This window comes from Pelophylax lessonae (assembly GCF_965119305.1).
Source record: "Pelophylax lessonae genome assembly, chromosome: 1".
Classification (NCBI taxonomy): Eukaryota; Metazoa; Chordata; class Amphibia; order Anura; family Ranidae; genus Pelophylax; species Pelophylax lessonae.
In genome coordinates this window covers 690,976,846-691,001,561 of record NC_138768.1, presented here as the reverse complement: position 1 = coordinate 691,001,561, position 24,716 = coordinate 690,976,846, and the positions used below count along the sequence as shown (strand labels likewise).

Below are 24,716 nucleotides of genomic sequence, written 5' to 3'. Positions count from 1 at the left end.
TGCTATAACTTTATGGAATTTGTATTTATTTATTTATTTATTTATTTTTTACTAGTAATGGTGGTGATCAGCAAAAGTAAAACTGCTATAGGGTGGTTGGCAACTGGATATTTATGCAATAAGTAAAAAAAATATTTTTTTTATATTTATTGATCATTTTAGACTATCATGGCTATCCTGTGCACACTTACATAGTTTACATAGTAAATGAGGTTGAATAAAGACATCAATCCATCCAGTTCAACCTGTATAGGTGTGTGTGTGTGTGTGTGTGTGTGTGTGTGTGTGTGTGTGTGTGTGTGTGTGTGTGTGTGTGTGTGTGTCAGTGGCCTGCTCATTTCCCATAACCCTGAATTTTATGATCTGTGAGATGCATGTCCAAAAGTCTTTTAAAATTAGCCATACTCCCTGCAGCAGTTATTGGAAGTTAAGGAGTGTAATTAGTCCTCACAATTCTGTCTTGTATTACAGAATGAATTCCTATGTTGTGAAAATGGGGAGAAGGGATGGATTCTGTAGTTTAGCAAAAGACAATTGGGCAGGGCTGACACCATTCAATCAACACAAATGATGGGTATTGTCAGCCGAAAGCAGGAATTGGAAGGTGGATGCATTTCTGACAGATCAACTGGTATTGTTCTGTACTTAATCCTTTCTCGGCTAGAGCCATTTTTGTTTTTTTGCACACATTTAAGAACGAACATGTGGGCATGAAGATTAGTTAAAACCCTTACACATTATATATTTTCTTAAAGCAGTTTATTAAACTCATATTTTCACTAAAATGTTAGTTAATTTTAGTCCACACAAACTCAATACGTTACCCAGTTTTTTGGTAAAATATAAAAAATGAGGTTGTGCTCGGTAAATAGATTACAAAGCTTCAAAACTGCTTGCGCTCATGAAATGTGGTACACAACATTTTCCATATACAACAAATTAAAAGCCCTTACAGGTCATCCGTTTAAAGTTAACCATAAATGATTGCGATAGAATCACTGCTCTCACTCCGATATTGAGTGTACCTTTCGTTTTTTAATTGTTTATGCTGTGTGATAGAATTTTGCTCTGATAGGTTCTCTTTACTGAGATATCAGGGGTCTATTGGACACCTGATGTCTCCCCTGGCCTCCACAGAAACTAATATAACAACAGCTCATGCTCCATTTGCTTTTTCCCTGGCCAGGGAAAGTGACAGCTGAAACTCGAAGTGACAAAATCCAAGTTTCTTCCAAGTTTTGGTTAGCTAGGAGAGATAGTGAACAGAGGTGCATGTATCTCTCATACCTGTCCTCAAGCCCGCAAATGGGCAGCTGAGCTCAGAAAACAAAGCGGGTGGGGTGAAGGGGTCTTTTAGGGGGATGCACCCATTCCAGGGGCCTTTGGAAGGGATTGGGTAGCTGCAAAGCCACCAGATCACTTCTATCTGAAAAAACAGTTGGCTTATGAAATTTTAACATGTATTCCCTGCTGCTGTAGTAGTTGAAAGTGTAAATGTAAAACACCCCATTGATGCTGAAGTTGGTGGCAGCAATAGAACTAAACCCATAAAACATAAAAAAAATGCAAGTATTGCAGAGATTTATTGCATATTTTATCTCTGAAATACACTTTAAATAAGAAATCCCCCCCCCCTTTATTTACGTCCTTTTCTAATTGAATAGAGTGACATCGCCAACTCCTTATTTACTGCCTTTTTTAATTGAACAGAATCCCACTGTCAATTGCTGCATGGTTTCTCGTCATCCAAAATAAAACTGTTTTGATTGCCCAACCTCCAACTCAGCACCCCTTGGGTACACGGTAAATCATGTCTCAATGAGATTCATTTTTTTAGCATCGTAACAAGCTGGGAGTTTTCAAGTGCTCCAACTAGTTAATTTGACACTAACTAAAGTAACATTGACTTCTTACAAATCCCAGGATATGTTGCTTACATGGAGTGATCGGAATCAGCCATTTACTGTATTAACAAGTTGAGAGCTTCAATTATTCATTAAACATATAGCTAGAATGCACAATTATGCCTCTAACGTATCCGTGAAAAAAAACTCTGTATAGTTATTATTCTTCATGCTGTTTTCAGGGTCATACATATTTCAGGATTTAAAAACATAGGATTAATATACATTGCAAAGACTTTGACAATGCTCTTTAAAAATAAAAAATAAAAACTTACATTTTGCAACAATAGCTTTTGAAAAAAAAAATCATTTATATTTAAAAGTTCAGTGAAGTTCATTCAGACTGTCTGTGATAAGGCAGTACAACAAACTTTACCAATAACGTACTGCTATTTTTCACCAGTCATTAACTTCTGTTAGTTTGTTTATTAGTATGGTTACAAATATTCACAGTTGTAGGAACCCTGCCTTAATCTACAGTGTCCTTAGTCCAAAAATAGTTGGCTCAGGAAGGATATTGTTTGCTTCTGCCTGTTGTTTGGGAGTCTTCCTGGTAGATAGAGCAAGGAGAAACAATACTGTTAAGTTATGAATATGTATGTCTCTTTGACAGATCACTAGGTTTATTGCCTTTGGTGCACGCTTAGAGAAGGGTTCTTGCTGGAAGCCTGTATCTCCAGGCCTGCTGCCTAAGGTGAGCCTTTCCTGAAAGAGGGTCTGAGCCTGGCCCTAGGGAATGTATGCTCACTTGCTGGAGGGTACATCCAGAAAAAGTGGAAGCTGAATGCCTGTATCTTCAAAGAGGCTTCCCTGCTGAACAGTGTCTTAAAGAGCTGGATACATACTGCAACAGGTAGACATTTTTGAGGAAGTTCTGGCTGCTGATCCTAGGAGGTACATGTGTTATGTTGTTGTGTTCAGCAATCTACTAGTACAAATTGCTGGTGTAGGCTTATAGCTTAATTTCACTGTTGCTAGAAGAGACCTCTGGAAATGACTCCTGTGCCCTAATGCTCTCTTCTTAGTTTACTGTGGTTTATTAAACTCTCATTAGCATACTAGAATGACTAGTGCCCAATTCCTTTTGCCCCAAGGATTCAAGGTTTCCATCCTGATTTTTGAAACGTTAGCCTACTGAGGCTCCTGGGTGGTCCTGCACATCCGGCTTTGGTGTAAGATTGTTTTGGATGCAATTTTTTATCTAGACACCTTCCCAAAATGTTTTGTGATGGCTTTCACCAAAACAATTAGCTAGTTGAGTAATTTTAGCCTTAGAAGCAATAACTAGGGACAAGGAATAATACTTCTATTGATAAATATGTATTTCTGCATTTGAAACAAAACACCATTAATTCAGATGACATGTCAGCTGATTTCATGCCATGTTTTGATAATTTCAGTCATCTAAGCCAAATGAAGTGGCATTAGAAGCAAATATTACTCTACCAACATCTTCCTAGAACTACATCTGAATATGATATACAAAATTAGTATATTTTTTTATTTTGAAATTCACTAGGCACTAGATGATTATAAAAGGATATATTTCTTCACATATTGGCCTATATGAATGCATAGACTGCTGTGAAGGAGAAATTATATTGGATTGCATACATTTTGAGTTTGTACGTTTATTTATTTTTGTATTTAATACTATAAGGCGATAAAAGTTTATCTAGAACAACTTTTTTTGTTTTAGATAGAGTAAATAAGACTTCAAACCCTAAAAGTCCTCTATTTTTTTTCTTTTTTGCTGTCAGTGTTTTGCTCCGATGCTTCCTGTCCTTGAAACACAATGGGAAGGGAGAGGAAATCTCTTTAAAACTAAACCCCAAACACAAATAAAAGGCACAAAGGAATGCAACTCTATGGTCATAATACCTCCTTAAATGTATTTTTTTATTTTTATTGCAAGCATTGTAAATACCTGCATATGACTTGGTAACAGCCTCTTGCATTCCCTGTAAAGCAGAGCTTAGAGAAGGGGAAAAGTAGCAGCACAAGGCATCAAACAGTTGTGTTGTAATGCACTGAGCATGCTAAGAGGAGGAGAGACCTAAGGCAAATACACTGTTAACTTTGCAAGAGAATTTTGCCTTAGCCTAGTAAAAGTAGTGAAAATTTACTTTGCAAAGACTACTCCATCATGTGTAACAAAAATAATAAATAAATACATTAATAAATAAATAAACAAATTATTAATTAAAAAAATAAATACAAATATTATTGTGCTGTGCTCCTTCTTATACCATGTGACCCCCTCACAGCCATATTCCTCCTTTTATGTAAATAAACAAACAAACATAAAAACATCTTTCGGCTCCTTTAACAAGGGCGGTGCGCCCGACAAAGTCCGTTTTGCTCAGCTTGATCCGCCGATCCCCGCTGAGCAGGCGGATAACAGCTCTATCTCTGCTCTGTGTGCAGAAACGGAGCAGTCAGATCCCTGCTCTACTCTATGAGAGATCAGATGAGAAAGGACCACCTGTCCGTTTTCATCCAATGTTATCCGATCCCAACCTCCAGATGGATGGAAAATAGGGTTTCCATCCATCCTGATTTCACGGAAAGGATTGGATCGGATAGCAGCGGAGTTCAGCGGAGACATCTCCACTGACATCCGCCGCTCTATAGGGCTGCATGGAGCATCCAATCAGGTCCACCTGAAAAACTGACAGGTGGACGGGATCGGAAAGCCCATGTGAAAGGGGCCTTCCAGTGTAACAACAGATGAATAAATAGTAGATGATATCAAAAAATGCTTTCTGTGAATTATGTCACACATACAAAGAAACATACCGTGTTCGAATAGCCATATAGTGCAAAAAAAAAAAAAAAATTGCCATCTAAAAATGAATATAGCTTGTGCAAAAAAAAAAAACCATAAGAAATCTCACATCACAAAGTCTGCAAACTCCCAAATAACAGTCTTTTTCACTTGTTCACATAAATTCATAGGAGGTAAAAAACAGCATTAGATTCAACCCTCCTCAGGAGTCCAGGACTCCAGCTCCTTACTCCTCCGGCTTCTCACTAATGCTCTAAGTATAGTGTAACTCATAGAAGGATATAAATTGACCTCAGTGTGCTCACTGCATATATTTCTTTTATTTAAAGTGATAAAATAAACATTCACAATTTAAAAAGCAAAAACCGGTATCATAATGTATCTCCAATCACTATTGTTACTGAGCATCAATCTCTGTAGGTCCCGCGGTAATCCTGTCCAGTTTGATGACATCACAAGCCACACCCACCTAACGTGTTGTATCGACAATGGACTTTTGCAAAGTTAGGAGGTGTCAGACCGATACCCGAAACTACTCCAACCAGTCTTGATCCATTCCATCATATACAACTAGGTAGCACATCAATGGAAATGAGACTTAAACCTATTATTAACAACATCCAACTACCTAAAACCTAAACATCAATATATATTTTTTTATGTACCTCTATCTATCTATCTATCTATCTATCTATCTATCTATCTATCTATCTATCTATCTATCTATCTATCTATCTATCTATCTATCTATCTATCTATCTATCTATCTATCTATCTAAATATCTATATATATAAATAATCAATACATGTAAGCAACTTTATAAAAATATATTCAGAATTATTTAAAAATTATATTTAAGCTATTAAAAAATATCCATACAAAATAACAAATAATGTTTTTACTAGCACATTATTTGATTATGGAAATGACCAGCGCTTCGCCTTCACTGAACTAAGGGATAATTCTAGAGTCCAGAGGTGAGTCATCCCTATTGTAATCTGTCAGCACTACTGTGTTTAAGAAGCAATAAAATAAAATTCATACAGAAACAAAATTCTTAAAGCATCTCATCTTTTTTTGAAGTATGTTACTCCATTTCTGTGTTACAAATGGCAACAGACTTTCTATAATTACAGAAATTAAAGTTGATTAATAATCAGAAATGTAATCAGTGAATGTCAGCTTTTAAGTCTTATAGTGTGGAATTTTAGATTCTGATACTAGCACATTTTAAGCAGGCTTTTTAGGCTGGATGTGTTATTTCCACATAAATCAGCACACTATAAAGGTAACCTTTGCCATTTTTAATCAAAATCACAAAGATAAGAGGGCATATTTAGCCATAGCATGAAGAAAACAAGGAAAAGGTTAAGGAAAAATAAGAGGGATTTTGAAAAGACTATGCATAAAATTAACAAAATAATTCCAGACTATGACTGAAAATCTAATATTTAATGCAACAGATAATGGAATTGCTGTAACATTATAACTTGTAAACAATCAATTATGTATATACTTTGTACCTGGATTTGGCCCTATTCCACCCAATCTCAGAAATATTTCTATTGGTCCTTTATTGTGTTGGGAGATCTTATTGACCTTTAGGAAAGTTTTTGGGGTGGAAAGGAGTAGGGCCCAACATGACTTATACTGGAAATGTTTTGCATATAGCTTCAGTATCATTTATCTCTGGATCTACTGAACATTATTGTCATATGCTGAGTTTGAATTGCATACCCTTATAAAAATTCTACTTTAAATTTGTGTGTGGGTCCTTTTTTTCATTTACTGTAGGAGTAAAGAATGTACAACATAGATAGACACTGTACCAACATCAGATAAGACTTAAAATCATTGTTTGATTGAAAAATAAAATGTACGTTTTAGAAATAAATTGATTCCTTTTAAAATGTGTACTATTTATATTGTGGGATTCTGGGAAGTCTTGTACATATAGGCTGAATACCAAAGGATTGCAGAATGTTTACACCATAAAATATGTGAAGATTCACTTCAATGATCCAATGATGTAAAATGAAAATCTCTGCTTACTAAATCTGCATATGATTGAACAATTGAAATTATTCTTTGCTTTACTTTCTGTAATTGCTGTGCATTTGGATATGTAATGTTGGTTATATTTGGTCTCACTTTTGACTGACTAAATAAACAATTCATAAAAAAAAAAAATATATCGTCACACATTTTATTGCGTGAACATTCTTAAATCCTTAATAAATTACCATAATGGAGTGCTGTTGAAATATAAAAAAAAAAAAAAAAACTTTAAGGGGCAAATCTTTAATTAAAGAGGAAGTAAACCCAGTGTGTTTTTTTTTTGTTTGTTTTTCCCCCTGAAAAGTAAAAGCATACATACATTGTGTGACACTTTCCTCCAAACGAAGCCCTCGTCGTCCCTGCTGGAGGCCGCATTCATTTTCAGCCATCTTCCTTCTTGATCTGCGGACTCCGGCTATGCTACTGGCCGGAAGCCATGTAATGTCATTCCTGCACATGCACGTGGGAGCCGCTGGTCACGGCACAGGGATCTGTAGAAACGGCACGGGCGGCAGTTCTTCAGAGTGTATGTGCCGATGATGTCATCTGCTGCGTGCAATGTAAATATCTCGTAAACAGTGCACGTTTAGGGGATATTTACAATACCTATAGGTAAGCCTTATTAAAGGCTTACCTATAGGTAAAAGTTAAAAAGGTGAGTTTACAACCACTTTAATATAAAAACTTATTATACAAATTGTTTTTTATTACATTATACACTAATGGAACTGCTTTTGCAGAGCACTCTGTTTTTTTTCTAAAGAGAAAGCATAACAGAAGCCTTTACTGTCCCTCTAATTGAATCTTCACTTGGTCCTGTCTGAACAGACTTGGTGTAGGGTTGTCATTTCTCTTATTCATTCAGCTCTGTGTAATTTGAGATTTAGCTATTCAAATCAGCAAACAGCCTTTTTGGCAAAGTTTTAAAGTGTATTTCCACCTTTACAGCCAGGGATACCACTTGTTTTATATTTGTTTAATGTTCTCATACACAAAGCATAGCTTAAAAAAACTACTTAGGTTTTACTTGCTTTTTTTCTGAAAACTCCAAAACTGAGGTTTTCCTCTGTTGTGCAGAGGGGGCTGAGGAGTTAAGACTACAATTCTGGGAAAGAAAAAAACCTCCTTTTGGCCTTATACTCCATAGGATAAAAGCTAGTTTAGGTCTATGAATCTGAAAATGAACCTTTGCTTACTCACTCCCCCAGGGTTCCTCCATGCTGCTTGACCAGTTCCTGCAGCCTCGTCCCCCCTATGCTCAAGTTATTGCAGGTCCCTTGAAATCATCAAGTATATTGCAGAGCCCATGGCCCTGCATTGAGCATGAGGGTGTCGAGGAACAGTCCACTGCCAGTGGGTAGAGGGGAACTAGAGAGGGTGGACTGATGGAGGAGCAGAGAATAAGGAAAGTAAAACAGTTGTTTCCAGTCTCCTAGACCTAAACAAACACCTAGCCTTGTAGCCCAAGGACAGTTCCACTGCAAGGAAGAATTTTCACTTTTTCCTGGTGATTAGTTGTAATATTTACCATAAGTAACCCTGTCTGTACCATGCTGGTGGATATCATTAAGTAAACTATACTTGAACACTGCCTGTCCTTACAAAGGGTTGAAGATATAGAAGCTAGGATTCTGCGTTCTATGGTAATGAGACAGAACTTGTGTGCCCATTTTTTCAGTGAGGACAGACAGAGTTTTCTCTTGTTGCAATTTGTTTAGAGCAGCTTGCAGCCTGCCCAGAAGCCTGCTCCAAACAAACACTAAGAAAGGTAAAAAAAATATATATATATATATATATATATATATATATATATTTAATTGTTTTAGGTATGCTGTGGGAATGAGAATACATAACAAGGATATACTTTTTTACTACAAAAGTGAAAATATACTTGAATTGGTTCTTAAGGCAGAAGGGTTTTTACCGTAATGCATTATATGCATTGAGGTAAAAAAAAACTTCTGGGTGCAGCTCCCCCCCCCTATACTTATCTGAGCCTCATCTGGATCCAGGGATGTGCATGAGAGCAGTGGCTCCCCTGGTTCTCTCTCTCCTTTTAGCTCAGACAGCAGCATTAATCATTGGCTCCTGCTGCTGTCAATCACAACCAATGCGGAAAGCAGGGGGCAAGGGCCGAGCTGCACTCTGTATGTGAATGGACAATGTCCATTTACAGGAGTGCGGCTCAGAAGCCAGCCTGATTGAGTGGATAAAGTGACAAAGTGAGCAAATTTCATATTCAAAAATACATTACATAAAAAACTTCACAATTAAATATCAGAAAATAGGTGAAAAAAATTCTTCTGTGCTGGATATTAAATATAAAGTGCTGGTGCTCACTCCACACAGGTGATCAGTGTACTTCTCTGCTCAATAGCAGCTCACCTTAATGTCTGACCCATATATTTCAATGAGTCGGACTAGCTTTGACAATCAGTAATAACACACAGCCTCCTCCCCCTTTCCTCATTTAAGCTCAGGGATGCAGGATCTCAAACAAGTAACAAGCTGGAACTATTAATAAAGACACACAGCTTCCTCCACTTTCCTCCTTTAAGCTCAAGGATGCAGTGGTATATATATAAAAAAAGGGGGAGAATACTTCTAGTGCTCTCTGTAAACTTAATATCTAATCAGGATACATATAGGTTGCACTCACATGAATGTGCACAGCAATGCTGGCTACAGTAAATCTGTCTGTCTCAGCTGAGATGCGGCTTCCGTGTGCAGGCTCCGCCCCCGTACGCGTTAGGTCACCACAGTAACTTTGTCAGCGGAAGACTGTGGTGAAGTAATGCGTCACTGAGCTTAAAGGAGGAAGGTGGAGGAGACTGTGTGTTATTACTGATTGTCAAAGCTTGTCTGACTCTTTGAAATATATGGGTCAGACATTAAGGTGAGCTGCTATTGAGCACAGAAGTACACGGATCACCTGTGTGTGGAGTGAAGATTTTTTTCACCTATTTTCTGATATTTAATTGTGGACTTTTTAAACCTTTTTTATGTAATGTATTTTGAATATGAAATTTGCGCAGTTTGTCACTTTATGCACCTAATTTATCCGTGATATAGATTTATTTTATTTTATTATTGTATTTATTGATTGATAATTTACCTTTGGCGCTACATTTTATTTATTTGATATCATCTGGGTGTAGTGAAAGCACTGAATGTAAGCGACCATCGGATTATTATAGTTTCAGATTTTGTTTTTGGATTGCGCTGATTATAATTCTCTTAGCCTGTTTGAGTGCCCCCATAGCAAGAGGCTTGCTATTGGGTGCACTTGGCAGGGAGGCAGGAGCCATGGACCGCCTGCGGGGGACCCAAAGAATAAAACAATTGTGGCTACTCTGTGCAAAACCATTGCACAGAGCATGTAAGTATAACATGTTTGTTGTTGTTTTTTTAAAATAAATTACAACTTTTAGAAATTCTTTAAAGTTAGCCTGGTAAACATAGGCAGAGTTTCGCCTACTTTCTAGAAATAGCAAGTATGATATGTTTGTTTTGTTTATTTTTCTTTAAACATGATAAACAAAGAAAATGTACAGTACATAAAAATGCTTTACATTGCCTTAAACATTTTTTTTGGCAATTTCAGAAAATCATAGAAGGCTACAGATTGCAATGGAAAAGTAATTACTTTCATTTCAAAATTACACAGTGGCCTGTGTACTGATCACATTTATTGTATTTTTATTTTACAAAACAGTCATTATCCTCTAAATGCTTTTACTGTTGTGGGTCAAGGTCTGTGACTTGAAAAGTAAAAATGTATTATTACAAAAATATATTTAACTTCTCATTGACCATGCTGTGCAGTCTAGCATTTCAAGTTTATTTGAGCAGTTAAGCACCAAGTATGTCCTGAAATCCTTTCCTGCTGAGTACACACGTGTAGCTGCCTACTGTCAGTTTGACAGCTCAGGTCCTGATTTGTGTGTCAGAGCTTTTATTGCTTGCTTTTTTTAGTGCTGAGCAGCAGAAACATCTTTGTCTTGTGTTAAATGTAAGCAAACACTGCTACAATGTAGCTAGTTGCAGCTCTCTGAATAATTACAGTATATATTTTTTTGCTACTTAAGGAGACACTGCCACTTTGTCTATTCAGTCACAATGAAAGAGTCTGTGTAATGCTCCCTCCACCACCACCAATACCACCACCCCACCACCCCTTTATACTTCAGTGCAATGTTCATTTTGGGCAAAATGCCCAATGCTGCCAAATACAAGAGAGCATGTCACTTCCTACCATGATGCAGTTACTTGGGCCTAGCAGCCAATGTCTAGACCCAAATAAGGTCACATCATAGGCGTGCACAGGGGGTGTGCCTAGGCACACCCTTATCCCCCGTGTGCCAGGGCCAATGATAAGGCAGTACAGCCTGCCCTCCTGTACTGGGCCCATATCCCATTAGTTCAAAAGGGGGGACCGGGCACCTGCTGAGCAGGAGGACCTGCTGTACTGCCTTATTGCAGATACCGATCCTCCTGTTCCTCCTTCTGCAGCGCTGCCAGCTTCTCCTCCTTCCCCACCCTCTGGCTGAGCTGCAGGGGGATCAGTTCTAGCATCTGCGCCTCCATCCTGTCGTCAGTCCCTTTCTCAACTCAGTCTTAGATGTAAAACAACAAAGGTCTGTTTAGAACCCTGATATTTCACCAAAGCCCCCAAAAAGGCAGTTAAAAAATGTAAAAAATAAATAAAAAAAATGTAATATATACTAAAAAATAAATTAAAAAATAAATAAAAATCTAAAAAAAAATGTAAATTAATACAACTTAAAAAATCATTTAAAAAAGGACTCGTTCACATGTGCTTTGCACTAGCCACTGCCCCCGGTGCTCTGTGTTTGAGCTTTGGGGTGCACACCCTAATTCAATAGGCTGTGCACACCTATGGGTAACATGATGGAGGGAGGATGCCACCATTACCTCTAGACTCTGACACTGGTTATTTTTGTAGTAGCTTCAAAAGAGAAAGGAGCAACTACCAAAAAAGATAAAGCACAGTACACCCTTTGAGGAACTCTCACTATAGTCATATCTTAGTCATTTGCATATATAGATTGTTACCCTTAGAATTTAGGTGTTCCATTTCCCCCCAATCACCTCAATAAAGGAGACTGCTCCACTGGGGTTTAACATACAGTGCACGCTTATAGAGTATAGCCCCTGGTCCTCCAGCTGCAAGTTACCACACTACAATCCATCTCCCACACAGATGGTCAGCATTAGCTAAGCCTCCTTATAGGTTTCCCCAGTACATTCAGTCTAGGTAATGTTTTCTCTGCACACTTCATTTTTACCCCAGCTGGTCAGCCCTGTTAGCTGGCTGCATGGATTTCACAGGAATTACATCACTGCTTCTATAATGACATAAAGAATACAACCTCCGACTTGTGCATCTAATCATAACACCCACCTTATAAAAAATCAATCAAATGAACCCACATGTGGTAGGAATAATCAGATGTAACACTTAAGATGCATCCCCAATGTTGTTTTCAAATGAGGGACCTGCTCCACTCACATTCACTAAGGGCAAATCTCTTAGTCATTCGATAACTCCACCACCAGGTTCCCTCAACTCAACACATTTCAACGGATAGAAAACCTTCTTCATCAGGGAAGGAGACAATCCATAAGCCTCTCCTTAATAGTAATGCCCTTTACCCCTCCCTTCCCCATGTGGATCCACATCCTGTTACACATTAACCTTTAATAGGCCACTAGTTTGCATAGAAACATGTATAAATAAATACTTATCCACAAAAATATTAATAAACAACTTACAAGTAATCATGGCATAAATAAAATACTAAAACCTATCCAGAAATCCACAATAGTTAAAAAAAACATGGGGGAAAAGAAAGAATAAAACAAGGGGGACACGTTATCCTTAAACATGATTATTCTTATAAACATTAAAATGTGAAACTTTAAACATATATAACAACAGACCAATAGTCTTAATAATAAATAACGCAGTATTAAAAATGTAAAAAGTTTAAAAGCAGTTACTGTTATAGATAACAATTTATATCAAATCAACTTTCAGGACCTTTGGGGTTAATGTTCCTAAACAATAAATGTGTTCACTTTCTTTTTGATCTAAAAAAATGTTAAATGACCTCCTCACCACTTTATTACTAGTTTTTGAATCACTAACATTTTTTATTTATTTGGGTTTCACTTATGATAGCACATGAAGTGCCCAGGTCCCTTCCCCTGCGGTTGTTGAGCCCCCCCTCTCCTTTTTAGGATGTGGTCCTCCCTCTTACAGGGGTTTTAATGTGTTTTTTGATACCTAACATATCCACAAGCTTCTCCAAGATGTGTTTAGTGCTGCCTACATATTGTTGACTGCACCCACATTCCAAAAGATAAATTACATTGGTGATATTACAGGACAAGAATTCTTCATCTTCAAATTCCCTTCCAAAGTTGTAGGCTGTCATTTTTTTTAAATGTTTTGGTTGTTTCAGCTTTAACCCTTTAAATGCAAGCAAGCATACCACCTCTATTCTATTATATTCTATTCTATTCTTCTCTATTTAATTGTTTTTTTTAATTCTATTCTTTTTCTATTTGTTTATTCTATTCTATTCTATTTGAAATTAGTATTCCAGAAGATGGTTATATTCTTTCTATGTATTCTATTCTATTTTTATTCTATTCTATTTTTTCTTTTCTCTTCCTTTACTTTCTATTCTATTTTATTCTCTTTGAAAATTGGAGAACAAATCGAAAACTATTCGAATTTGAAAACATTTCAAATTCAAAAACTTTTTGAATTCAAAAATTATTCAAAATTGATTCGAAAGCTATTCAAATTGATTGAAATTCGAATTGCGGCCAGTTTTTTTTTCAGTTTTTTTTCGGATTACTTTAAATTCCGTACTATTGTAATGCAAAAGTTCGGATACACCTGAATTTCCGAAAATGGAAAATTTGTTAGAATTTCAATTTGGTATGAAATAAACTGCACATGTCTAGTGTGTGTTTGTGTGTGTGTGTGTACATGTGTGTGTGTGTATATATGTGTGTGCACATGTGTCTGTATTTGTGTATGTGTGTGTGTGTATATGTGTGTCTGTATATGTGTTCACATGTTTCTGTATTTGTGTACGTGTGTGTGTGTACATGTGTGTCTGTATATGTGTGTACATGTGTGTGTGTGTGTACACATGTTTCTGTCTGTGTCTGTATGTGTGCATATATACATGTGTATGTATGTGTGTGCACATGTATGTGTGTGTTCGTGTGCATGTATTTTCATATGTGCGTGTGTGTGTGTGCCTGTGCAGCTAAAGGGGGAGAAGTTGGGGGTTGTAAAAACAGCTCAACCATGTGGTTTTACCACCCCTCCAACTTGACATGTGAAAAAGCCCTTGGTTCACATCTGCATGGCTGCCTCCTGCATGTAGGGCAGTCTATTCATTTCAATGGGCTTCCCTACCCACAGAAATGAAGGGAAAGAAGTCCCTGACCCTTTTTTTTTTAAATTACGCCACACCAAAAGCACCCCATGTTTTCCAATGTGTGGGGTACCATTAGGAATTATAGGCACCCCTAAAGAGCAGAGCATTTGTCTGTGTGTCAGGCATGAATGCAATTTTCCGCGTGTTCCGTGACATACAGTAACGTGAACTGAACCTTGGACAGAGGTGCGTCAAGACTGAAAATACTTTTCAAGGGTGCCCCGACTGGTAAAAGGTTGAGAAACTTTGGTATATAGACTTCTTTCTTAGAGCACTTCATTCTATACTTTAACCTCCCTGGCGGTATGATTCTTTCCGATTTTAGGTGCTGGAAGCGGTACCATTATTTTGCATGTAATTGTTAAGAATGAGCAGCCCAAACCAACTATTTACATATGATTTTTTTTTTTTACTGTGCGTTCTTCTTTATAACATCTCGAGTATGATAAAGTTTGAAACACAAAATCATAAATCATAATATAATAAATGACTATAAAAAGGTTAAAGTATGTATATATACACACATATATATATATATATATACATAAAAACTACAGTAAAACTGCAGGAAAGGGCAATGGGGGGCAATCTGATGTGAATTTATTTTATTTTGCAATGTATCAGTGTGTTTGGTGTGTTTTACTTTTGAATTTGCCGCCGGTTCCACCCCCTGCGAGCGTCACATCACCGGAGACGGAAGCCGAGGCACAGAGCATCGGAAGGAAGATCCGCCGCCGCACACTGCCCACATACATCGCTGGATCCCGGGGACAAGGTAAGTAACCCCTCTACCAGGATCCAGCGATGCTTCTGGTGGTACCCCAAGTGTGGCTCGGGGTTAACGCTTTTGGCACTGAAATTTAACCCCGAGCCACACTCGGGAATACCGCTAGGAAGGTTAAGGAATTTCTGTTAGAGATACCTTCAATCCATAGGTTTTTGCTGTAGGTAGTGATAAATGCTAAGTTCCATTGCAGAGTTTGTAACAGGTCTATAAACTCCTGCAAACCTTCATCAGTACCTCCCCACTCAAACAAGTAATTGTCATTTAATCTTTTCCATAAAACCAAGTCTGGCCCTGTGTTGTTAAAAATTTGGTGTATTCAAGTGAATTTAATTTTTTAGCAATACAAAAAGCAGCAAAGAAGTGGAGGGTAGGTGTAGTTCATTTAGACCAAAATATGAATGGAATTATCATTTAGGAATATTAACCCCAAAGGGCCTGAATGTTGATTTTATTTGAATTTTGTTTTTAGATTTTAAACTTTTTTTTTTCGTTTTTAAAACTGTGATATTTATTGTTGGGACTATGGGTTTTTTGTTTTTTTATGTATAACATTGGGTTCTCCTTAAATTGTGAACATGATGTCTGAAATGAAATATAAAAAATATATTTTTAAAATGAGTGAAATTTTACCAAAACTACTGTCAAGCGTTCTGCTCTTTCTGTCTTACCAATGAACCATGCTCATATCACTGAAAAGCACCATAATATATTTATCTTTCCTTTTCTTAAGCTAGACATAGATGATGCAAAAGAAAATCGTGCAATTGGATTTGAAATCCTTCCCGCGGAGCTATTGTGTTCTCCTGGCATGGAGGGAGGGGGAGCTGTCCTGGCTGGGAGAACAAACAGTTATTATTGCTAGTGGCTATAGCCGCTGGCAATAATCACATGAAACATCCAACGGACTGGTTGTACCCAAGCTGATCAATACAATCAGCCTGCCCCTACTTGGTTGGAATCTCGGACGATCCCTGCTGAACCGCCCAAGATTTGAACTGTCTATGTCCGGCTTTAAAATTGCATGGGAAATGTGGTTTGGTTTAGTTGGTCTTTCATCTATTACTGCAATCTAATTATCTGATTTGTATTTTACTTTTTAGTGTAAATTAGAATATCAAGCCTGCATCTTGAGTAAACAAATAACTGTGAAATGTGAGGGACATTGTCCATGTTCTTCAAGCAAATCAAGAAAAGCAAATAAAAATAAAAAAAGAGGTAAGATTATATGTGTTTTAGTAATTGTAATAAAATGGACTGTTGGCAAACATATTAACAACTGCATAGTACAAATCAATGACTATATACAGTATTTGATATACATCAGCCTTAATCAACTGAAGGTCCAGAGGCCAAATGAAGACCTCCTGGCAGAGCCTGCTAAGACTGTTCACTAAACAATTGGAGGGAGTTGAGATGATACAATATAAAAACACAATCGATAAGTTGTAAGAGCTTACGGATACAGCCACATGCTTTTTCACTGTTTACAATCCCTGAGCTCATGTGCTCCTAGCCTTGCTGTTGGGAATGAGGTGAAATAAAAGCACATGTTGATTCTGAGCAAACTCCTGGGCTATTCCTTGGCTTCTTAGGAGCATCAATCAGTGTCTCAGGCACTCAGAGGCTTACACCATCATACAGGGAAGCTCTCACACTTGGAAAATCTCTGTGCAACAAGCGCATCCCTATCTATCGTTCCTCTATGTAGTAGCTTTAAAAATCAAAAATACAATGTGTACACTGCATACACTGTCAGTTCAGTTCCACAGTACATGTTTTTGGTCAAATATACTAACAAAAAATTGTAAGACACAGCCCTGCTATGATGGACTTTAGTGGCACTAGCTTGAGACAAACTAGATCTAATGATAAAAATGTATATTTTATTTAAACATATAAAAATTACAATACATGCCCAAAGGGGCGACTATTTAAAATGCGTATCAAACTTAAGTGATATTGTCTGACCAGGAATTAAGTCAATATCTCAATCAATTTCTACAAATGTATAGGTGTTCTCAGTGATATCCCCTACAATATCACTTAAGTTTGATACACATTTTAAATAGTTGCCCCCTTGGGCATGCATTGTGATTTTTATATGTTTAAATAAAAGATACATTTTATCATTAGATCTAGTCTGTCTCATGTTAGTGCCACTAAAGTCAATCAAAGCAGGACTGTGTCTTGCAATTTTTTGTTAGTATATATTGTATTAGGATGCGGCACTGGTAAAGGCCTTTCTTTTTTAAATGCCTATCTATTGCCAGATCAAAAGTAGCCGTTCTCTCCAATTGGAGAGAATAGGGGACTGAAAAAAGACATTGCAGTCCATGGGGAGGATTTTACGACAGGTGGCCTGTGTTGTTTGAACTACTCTAGGATAAGCTTGCATGCACCCTGGTTATTCTTTGTTTTTTTTGTTTTTTTGTGTTTTTCTTTAGGACACTAGTGCCCCGAATACAAAAATTTTATGTTAAAACTCCTATATATTCCCTATTCTTTATACTAACATAATCAGGATTTCCTTCTAACTATAAATATTTCAGTACTGTGTATAACAACTGCATCCATCTCATTAATAGATAAAGTATGGCCATAACCTGGCAAAATTGATGCTAGTTCCAGGGTTGGGGCAGTCACATCACTGTAAATGGCGTTCCACTGATTTGTTTTGCCTGGATTTGGGTAATAATATTCCCCTATTAGATAGTAGCATCAGTTAAAAAAAAGAAAAAATAAATAGGAAAAAAAAAAAAAACATTTAGCCGCCCCCGTCACCGTTAGCTCGCGCACAAAAAAAACGTATACGCAAGTCGAGCCGTGAATGAAATCGCTGTTCAAACCACACATGTGAGGTATCGCCGCGATCACCAGAGCGTGAGCAATAATTAAAAAAAAAGAGCTACACTCTAACTCTAAACTGGTAACCGTTAAATAAATTTAAAGCGTCGCAGATTGAGATCTCTATTGACTGTAGTTTGTCGCCATCCCACGGGGGGGTGCAATTTTAAACCGTAACATGTTGGGTATCTATTTACTTGGCGTGACATCATCTTTCACAATATACAAAAAAAATGGGCTAACTTTACTGTTTAGTGTTTTTTAAATGCAGTGAAATGTGATTTTTCAAATTTTTTACAAAAAAATGGCGTTTTAAAGACCGCTGCGCAAATACCGCGTGAAAAAAAATTTTGCAATGACCGACATTTTATTCTCCAGAGTCTTTGCTAAAAAAATATATATAATGTTTGGGGGTTCTAAGCAGTTTTCTAGGAAAAAATACTGATTTTAACTTGTAAACAAAAAGTGTTCGAAATAGGGCTGGGGGTAAAGTGGTTAAAGTGTAACTACACTTTTGTTGTGAAAAACACATTCCCTTCTGCGTGATCTCGGTGCATTACAAGGATCATAACAAACCTTGTTGCAGATTGCTACCTTTTGTTATTCTGAAGAAATCATTGTTTGTTCCTCTGTGCTGAGTGAGTCTAATAAGAGTGGTTTCATAATTATCTATCAGCTGTGGCAGCTGCAGGGCTCAAATGAGGAAAGCTGCTGCATCCCTTTAGACGTGTTCCTATTGGGAGTATCTCACCAAACAAAAATTACATTTTTGTTGCAGGGGATGCCAGAAATCTGACTTGTATCTTAGGCAGACTTCTGGGAAAATTGGTGAGCCAATCACACAAGCAGGAAATTATGTTTTTGGGTAGTGGTCAGACTACATTCTGTGTACAGAACAGCTCCATGTAGACATATTGCATTGCATTTTCAGTAAATTACAACAGCTGCAGATTGAAAAGGAAAGGTCATTTTTAATAACATTCAATTACAATATGATTTGTGTCGCAGTAGTATACGCTATATTGTTTTTTTCTTTATTTGTTGATTTTTTTCCCTACAAAAGTGGAGTTACCCTTTAATGGTCACTAACTTAGGATAGTACTTGACGGTTTATAAGGTAGTGAAGAATTGGAGTCTAGTCACAGTGTGTGCCGATATGGGGTACTGGACTCCACTTAATACTAACTGAAGAACTTGCTCCCACACACGCTCATTCTGTTCGATAGCATGGGTCGTGTGCATATCCTTCATATTATTCATGTTATTTTGACTTGTTGATATCTTGCTCTGTCTGTTTCTGTAAATGATGTCTGCCATAGTGTACTTACAGACTGTTGTATTCCTTTTTTTCTTTCTTAATATGTTTAATAAAAAGTTAAAGTTGAAAAAGACTGTATATAAAAACTGGATTATGAAAAAGACATAAACATCTATCATTCTCAAAAAAAAAAAAAAAAAGTTCAACTCTAGACAAAACTTTGTTTTTTTGGATGCAGTGGGGAGGAGTTAGGGCTCTTTCACACGGGCGGTCCGATCAGATCCGCCTGTCAGTTTTTTAGGCGGATCTGATCGTATCCTCCATGCAGCTCTATGGGGCAGCGAGTGTCAGCGGAGGTCACCTCCGCTGACACCCGCTGCCATCTGCATCCGATCCTGTGCTGAAATCTGGACGGATGGAAACCCTATTTTTCCATCCGTTCAGTAATCGGAGCGGAGCGGATCTGATGAGAGCGGACAAGCGGTCCGCTCTCCTCCGATCCCCCATAGAGGGCAGCGGGTGCCGAGACACCTCCCTCTCCGCTCTGCAAGCGGAGACGGAGCTGTCATCCGCCCGGCTCAGCGGGGATCGCGGATCGATCCCCGCTGAGCAACACGGATCCGCCTGCGGAGGCGGACCGTGTGAAAGAAGCCTTAGGCTCCCTGTCAAGTTTTTATTTCTGTTTGTGCTCTTGTTGAATATATTTACATGTTCATTTGTACTGGTGACCATAGTCATCTAGAAGGAAATTGAGAGGAAATCCAAAATTTTAGAGTTGTTTGCAGAAAAAGAGGTAAGGGGAAATCTTCCAATTGGATTTCTGTTCTGGGTGCAACTATCAAAGAGATTAATTCCCATCTATTTTGGAGATTTCATCTAACTTCCTGTTTGACAGAAAATGAAGGGAAATCTCTCCAATGGTATGCAGAGAACAAAAAAAAAAAAAAAAACCCAGCAGGGAGTTTTACCCTTCCCTATTCTATCTATAACCAAAAAAGTTTAGGCTATATGTGCACTTTAGGTAAATAACAGTTAAAAAAAAATAATAAAAAAAGGGTATTTTCTGGATCTCATCAGTTTCTGACAGTTTTATCCCTGAGTTTAAAAGGATGGCTGGAGGGGCCAGATAGAACGATGCTATATTATGTTTTACTTGTGTTACAGATGGTGTTCTGCAGTAAGACTGACTAGATGACCATATTTTTTACTCCTCACAAGAAATAAACCCTGAGAGACATAACTGTAAATTAGATAGCAACACACAAAGAGGCCCAAAGCAGAAATTATTGTGTCAGCCATGGTGATCCCTCACCTTGATTCGATTATGCGTGTTTAACTCATTCATTAATGTTTTCATGTAAGGTGCAGGTGAACTGTAATATGAATTCATGCAATTAGCTCCCTATGACATCAATTTGTGCGTACTTTGTTGACTGAAGTAATTACGAACAGAAATCATAATGCTTTCCATTGTATCTTTTTCTTTAAAAGCAGCTATAGTCTAATTTGATATTTTGTGACAGTTTGTCTATCGCTATTCATTTATAGTAAAGGACGGGTGATATGGTTTTAGAAAAAAACAATGTTTAAGCAGCAGTGCTTTGTTAAGCAAAGAACACTGTCAAGTAGCAACTGCTACCCTGCTCCCCAGCCACTGCATTTATTAGATTGTTCAGATGTGTCAAATACTTCCAACCTCCACCACACTATTTGGTTCCTTCCACCAGTTCGAGCATACAGTAGTGACATATGAACCAGCAGGAGAAACCACAGAGGCAGGAGGGGAGCAAGTTTTCTGCATAACTGGAAGTGTAGTGTAGAAGTGTATAAGCCCCGCAGCTGGGGAGCAGAGAAAGAGACAGTTTTTCAACACAAATTATGCCAGAAAGGTAAATATATGTAAGCTTCTCTTACACTATCGAACAAAAGTGACCCTGAAGGACTAAAGCCCCGTACACACGTACCGATCATCGGCCGAAAAGCTTCGGCCGATGACCGATCTGCCGATTGTAGGCTTGTTAGTATGATGCCTCCGACAGCCGACAGCGCACATTCGGCCGAAAAGAATCTGTCATGCAAGCATTAAAATTTTTGTATGCCGACACCAGAGCGGCCGATTGTTCGCCAGTCAGTACAGATTTCGGCCGACAGACCGCAGATTTGCAAGACTGGGCATGCTCAGAAAAGGAAAAACACAGGGAAAGTTAACCATTACATGACATCACTTCTGCAGTCGGCTATAGTCGGCGGACAAAATTCTTGTGCAGTCTTTTGCACTTTTCAACAGACACCGACAGCCCTGGACAAAAGACGGCCGATCGTTCGGCGACGATCGGTACGTGTGTACGGGGCTTAAGGTCCTTTTAAGTATTTGTGAGCAAGGTAAAACAATATTTGAACGTTATATATGCCTCTGTTGCCTGTTGTTCAACAACAAGCGCTGTGTAAACTGTTGGCGCTATATAAACCCTCTATAATAATAATAATAACATAGTGGTGCTAATCCTCTTATCTTAGTGTAAGTGTAAGTACACCAAAAATTACTCTCTGATAGCTAGAGATACATAGATGCATGCAAACATTTGTTCGAAGTAAAATTCACATAACTGCAGAAGAGAAACATGCACTTAAAATACATGCTAGTGAAGATTTTTTTGTCTTCTATGTGAAATCTGCATTTTTTTTATTGTATCATTTTATTGTATCATTGTCAGCTTCCCTGTCTAGTGTCAAGCACTCTTTCAGCCAGGCAGCTTGGGTCTGTCCACATAGAGCCTTCACTGGCTTAGTCTGTTGATACACTTCAGATTCCCATTGTTCAGACCTTTTCTGATGTACTTTCTAAGTTTAATAGCTTTTATGGCTACTTCTCCTGGGTCCTCCTGCACTACAGCCCTCCTTTCAGAGTCCACACAATTGATGCAGCATTACCTTTATAAGCTCAGGTGTCCTGTTCCCTTACAGGGGCATTGCCAAGCATGTTCACGTCTGTAGGCTTTGGAGTGTTTTCTGATGTCTTCTGGTGCTTATTTGTGAAGCGCTACACAGGAGTGGTTGTCTGGCTTCTCCAGTCTTAGGAGAGGCACAACTATATAATGTTCATGGTTCAAAGTCCAACCTCAGGAAAAGAAAACTTTGATTACCATATTGAGACTTATGGTAGGTAGTTCTTCACTGAAAGGAGTCAATGATGATTTACACTAAAGGAGATCAGATTTCAATTTTTGTGGCCTGTTTTAGTCAATTGTTATTTTTTTTTCTTACATGCTAGTAGATTAATGCATGACTTTTGCAGACACTACATGTTTGGACTGTCATGTTTGCCTATATTGTAAGTATTAAAATGGAACTCTAGGCAGATATAAAGGATACAAATCAATGTAGCTCTGTAACCATTAATACATTATTACATACATTATTAACCCTTTTGCAGCAGTTTTTGTATTTCTTGCACATGTTTAAAAAATCATTTTAGGCCTTAAGATTACATAAAACCCCCAAATATTATATATTTTCTGAAAGCAGACATCTTAGAAAATAAAATTGGTTGTTACAATGTTTTATGTCATAGGAAATGAAACATTTCTAAAGTTGATTTTAGGGCACACAAATACAAAAAAGTACCCAATTTTTGGTAAAATATAAAAGTAGAGGTTGCGCCTAATAAATGGATACCCAACATGTCAAACCCTAAAATTGTGCGTGCCCGTGAAACTTTAATAACCTATATTTTCTTTAGTTGACGCTGTAAAAGCCCCTAAAGTTCATCAATTTAGAGTTAAAGATGAATAATGGGCCTAGAATTTTTGCTCTCACTTTGGCAACGATATGTAAGGTGTAGCGCAATTTACGTTTTTGGGCATAGGTGCACTCAACGCCTGCATTTATCTTCATACGTTTGTGTATGAGAGGTGGGGGTAGAAGGACCTTCAAAAGTTTTGGTGAAGGGGGATTTTAAGTGCTTGGGTGTAACTTTAATATTTTTGCACTTTTTAAATTTTTTTTATTTACTAAACTTTTTTATCATCGCATAGTGTACAACATGTCACTTATGTGATGCATTTTTTGGTGACAAGTCTCTTTTATGAGACATCAGGCGTTTAAAAGATCCTACTCTCTAATGACAGTGACATCAGGATCCAGAGTTTTGCACATCGCTTCAAGGTCAGTAAAAAGTAAAAAAGGGGAGAGTCCGTTCGCTGATCTCTCTCACCTTTACCTGGAGACACTTGTCATGCTGGTCCGGAAGTCTGCCAATGGGAGCATAGAGCCATGGAAACATGGTGAGGGTTTAGGCGCAGGGAGGGTCCATGTATAGCAGAGCTATACGGGGGGACAAAGCAGCACAAAGTGCCAATCAGTTTGTGTGCTGACAAAAATCACGTGAATGTGAAGAAAAGGCAGAGTAACCGAGAGATGAACTCATCACTGTGCTTCTTCATCTTTTACTGTCCAGTGGCAGGCATGGATGGGTCCAGGTTGACCTGGCCTCAGAGGAAGTAGGATGAATGATGCTAGCTTTCAGTCCAGTAGCAATTAGTGGCAGAATTTAGGATGAATATTGCAGAAAAGCTGGTTTTGTTATTTTATCTTTTAATAGGCTGTTTGTTTTTTTTTTACTTTGTTTATCTTGTCTCTCTTGGCTCTACTTTAAAATGACTGCAACTTCCTCCTTCTTTGAAAAAAATTAGTATTTATCTGTAAATCAGATATGTTGTTCTCAGCTTTACTTGTCTGTTCAGATATCAGTTTAATTTTCTGAAGTGATCTATCAGTCCAGTATAGACTATATAGTATTTTTCAGTAAATGGTCAGTAATCATTGTTAGGGATTCTTAGAGAGGTTTACAGCTGTTTGGATTATGGCAGTTGTTTTGCACATGTAAATGTAGGAAAAAGAAAAAAGAAATGTCAGACTTTTATGGTACACATTCAATGTATAATAAAATATCAATGTTTATTAAAATATTTATATATAAAACATTTTCTACATTCATAAAACAAAGAAAATGCTCTCATTAGATAATGTTCACCATGTGATGCAATAATCAATATATCTGTGCTAATTGCTCCAAGAGGTCAATGCGTTTCACATTTAATCACTTCATCAGGACCCTGATAGCTTGGCAGCAAAGAAATGTATCCCATGTGACAGAAAAAATACATGGTTCAATATATTTGTATGGTAAAGATGGGCAAAAAACTGTGTCACTGCATTAACTTACATAATACCCTAAGAGCCCCAACAATGATGGCGGAATGACAACGGTACAAAATGGATGTCAACAAATGATGCAGAAGAGTAGTATATATCTCATGGCATAGGCAGTAGCATAGCAGCCCTATGTAAGGTCAAAGGAGACATATTATACAGTTGGTTTATTTTTAAACCAGCACAAGTATAGTAAAATAAAACAGAACAAAATAAAATAAAATAAAACCTCCAGACCATTGCCCTCCTACTTGACTGCAGAATAACATGAAAAAAGTGGTGCAAAAAGTCATGAAAAAACTATAGCCAGATGTTAAGAATAAAACAATCCTCCATATAGCACTGAGTTAACCTAAGGGACCATTAAACAAAGTATAAATA

The 24,716-nt window shown here is 37.6% G+C and overlaps 1 protein-coding gene across 1 annotated transcript in view; it reads left to right on the top strand.

Moving 5' to 3' along the window:
- SPOCK3 (SPARC (osteonectin), cwcv and kazal like domains proteoglycan 3) overlaps positions 1–24,716 on the top strand; it is a 473,026-nt gene that overhangs the window by 371,702 nt on the left and 76,608 nt on the right. The window contains exon 5 of the mRNA XM_082253008.1: positions 16,123–16,237. Within this exon, the coding sequence (XP_082109134.1) occupies positions 16,123–16,237 (115 nt within the window). The remainder of the gene's footprint in view (positions 1–16,122; positions 16,238–24,716) is intronic.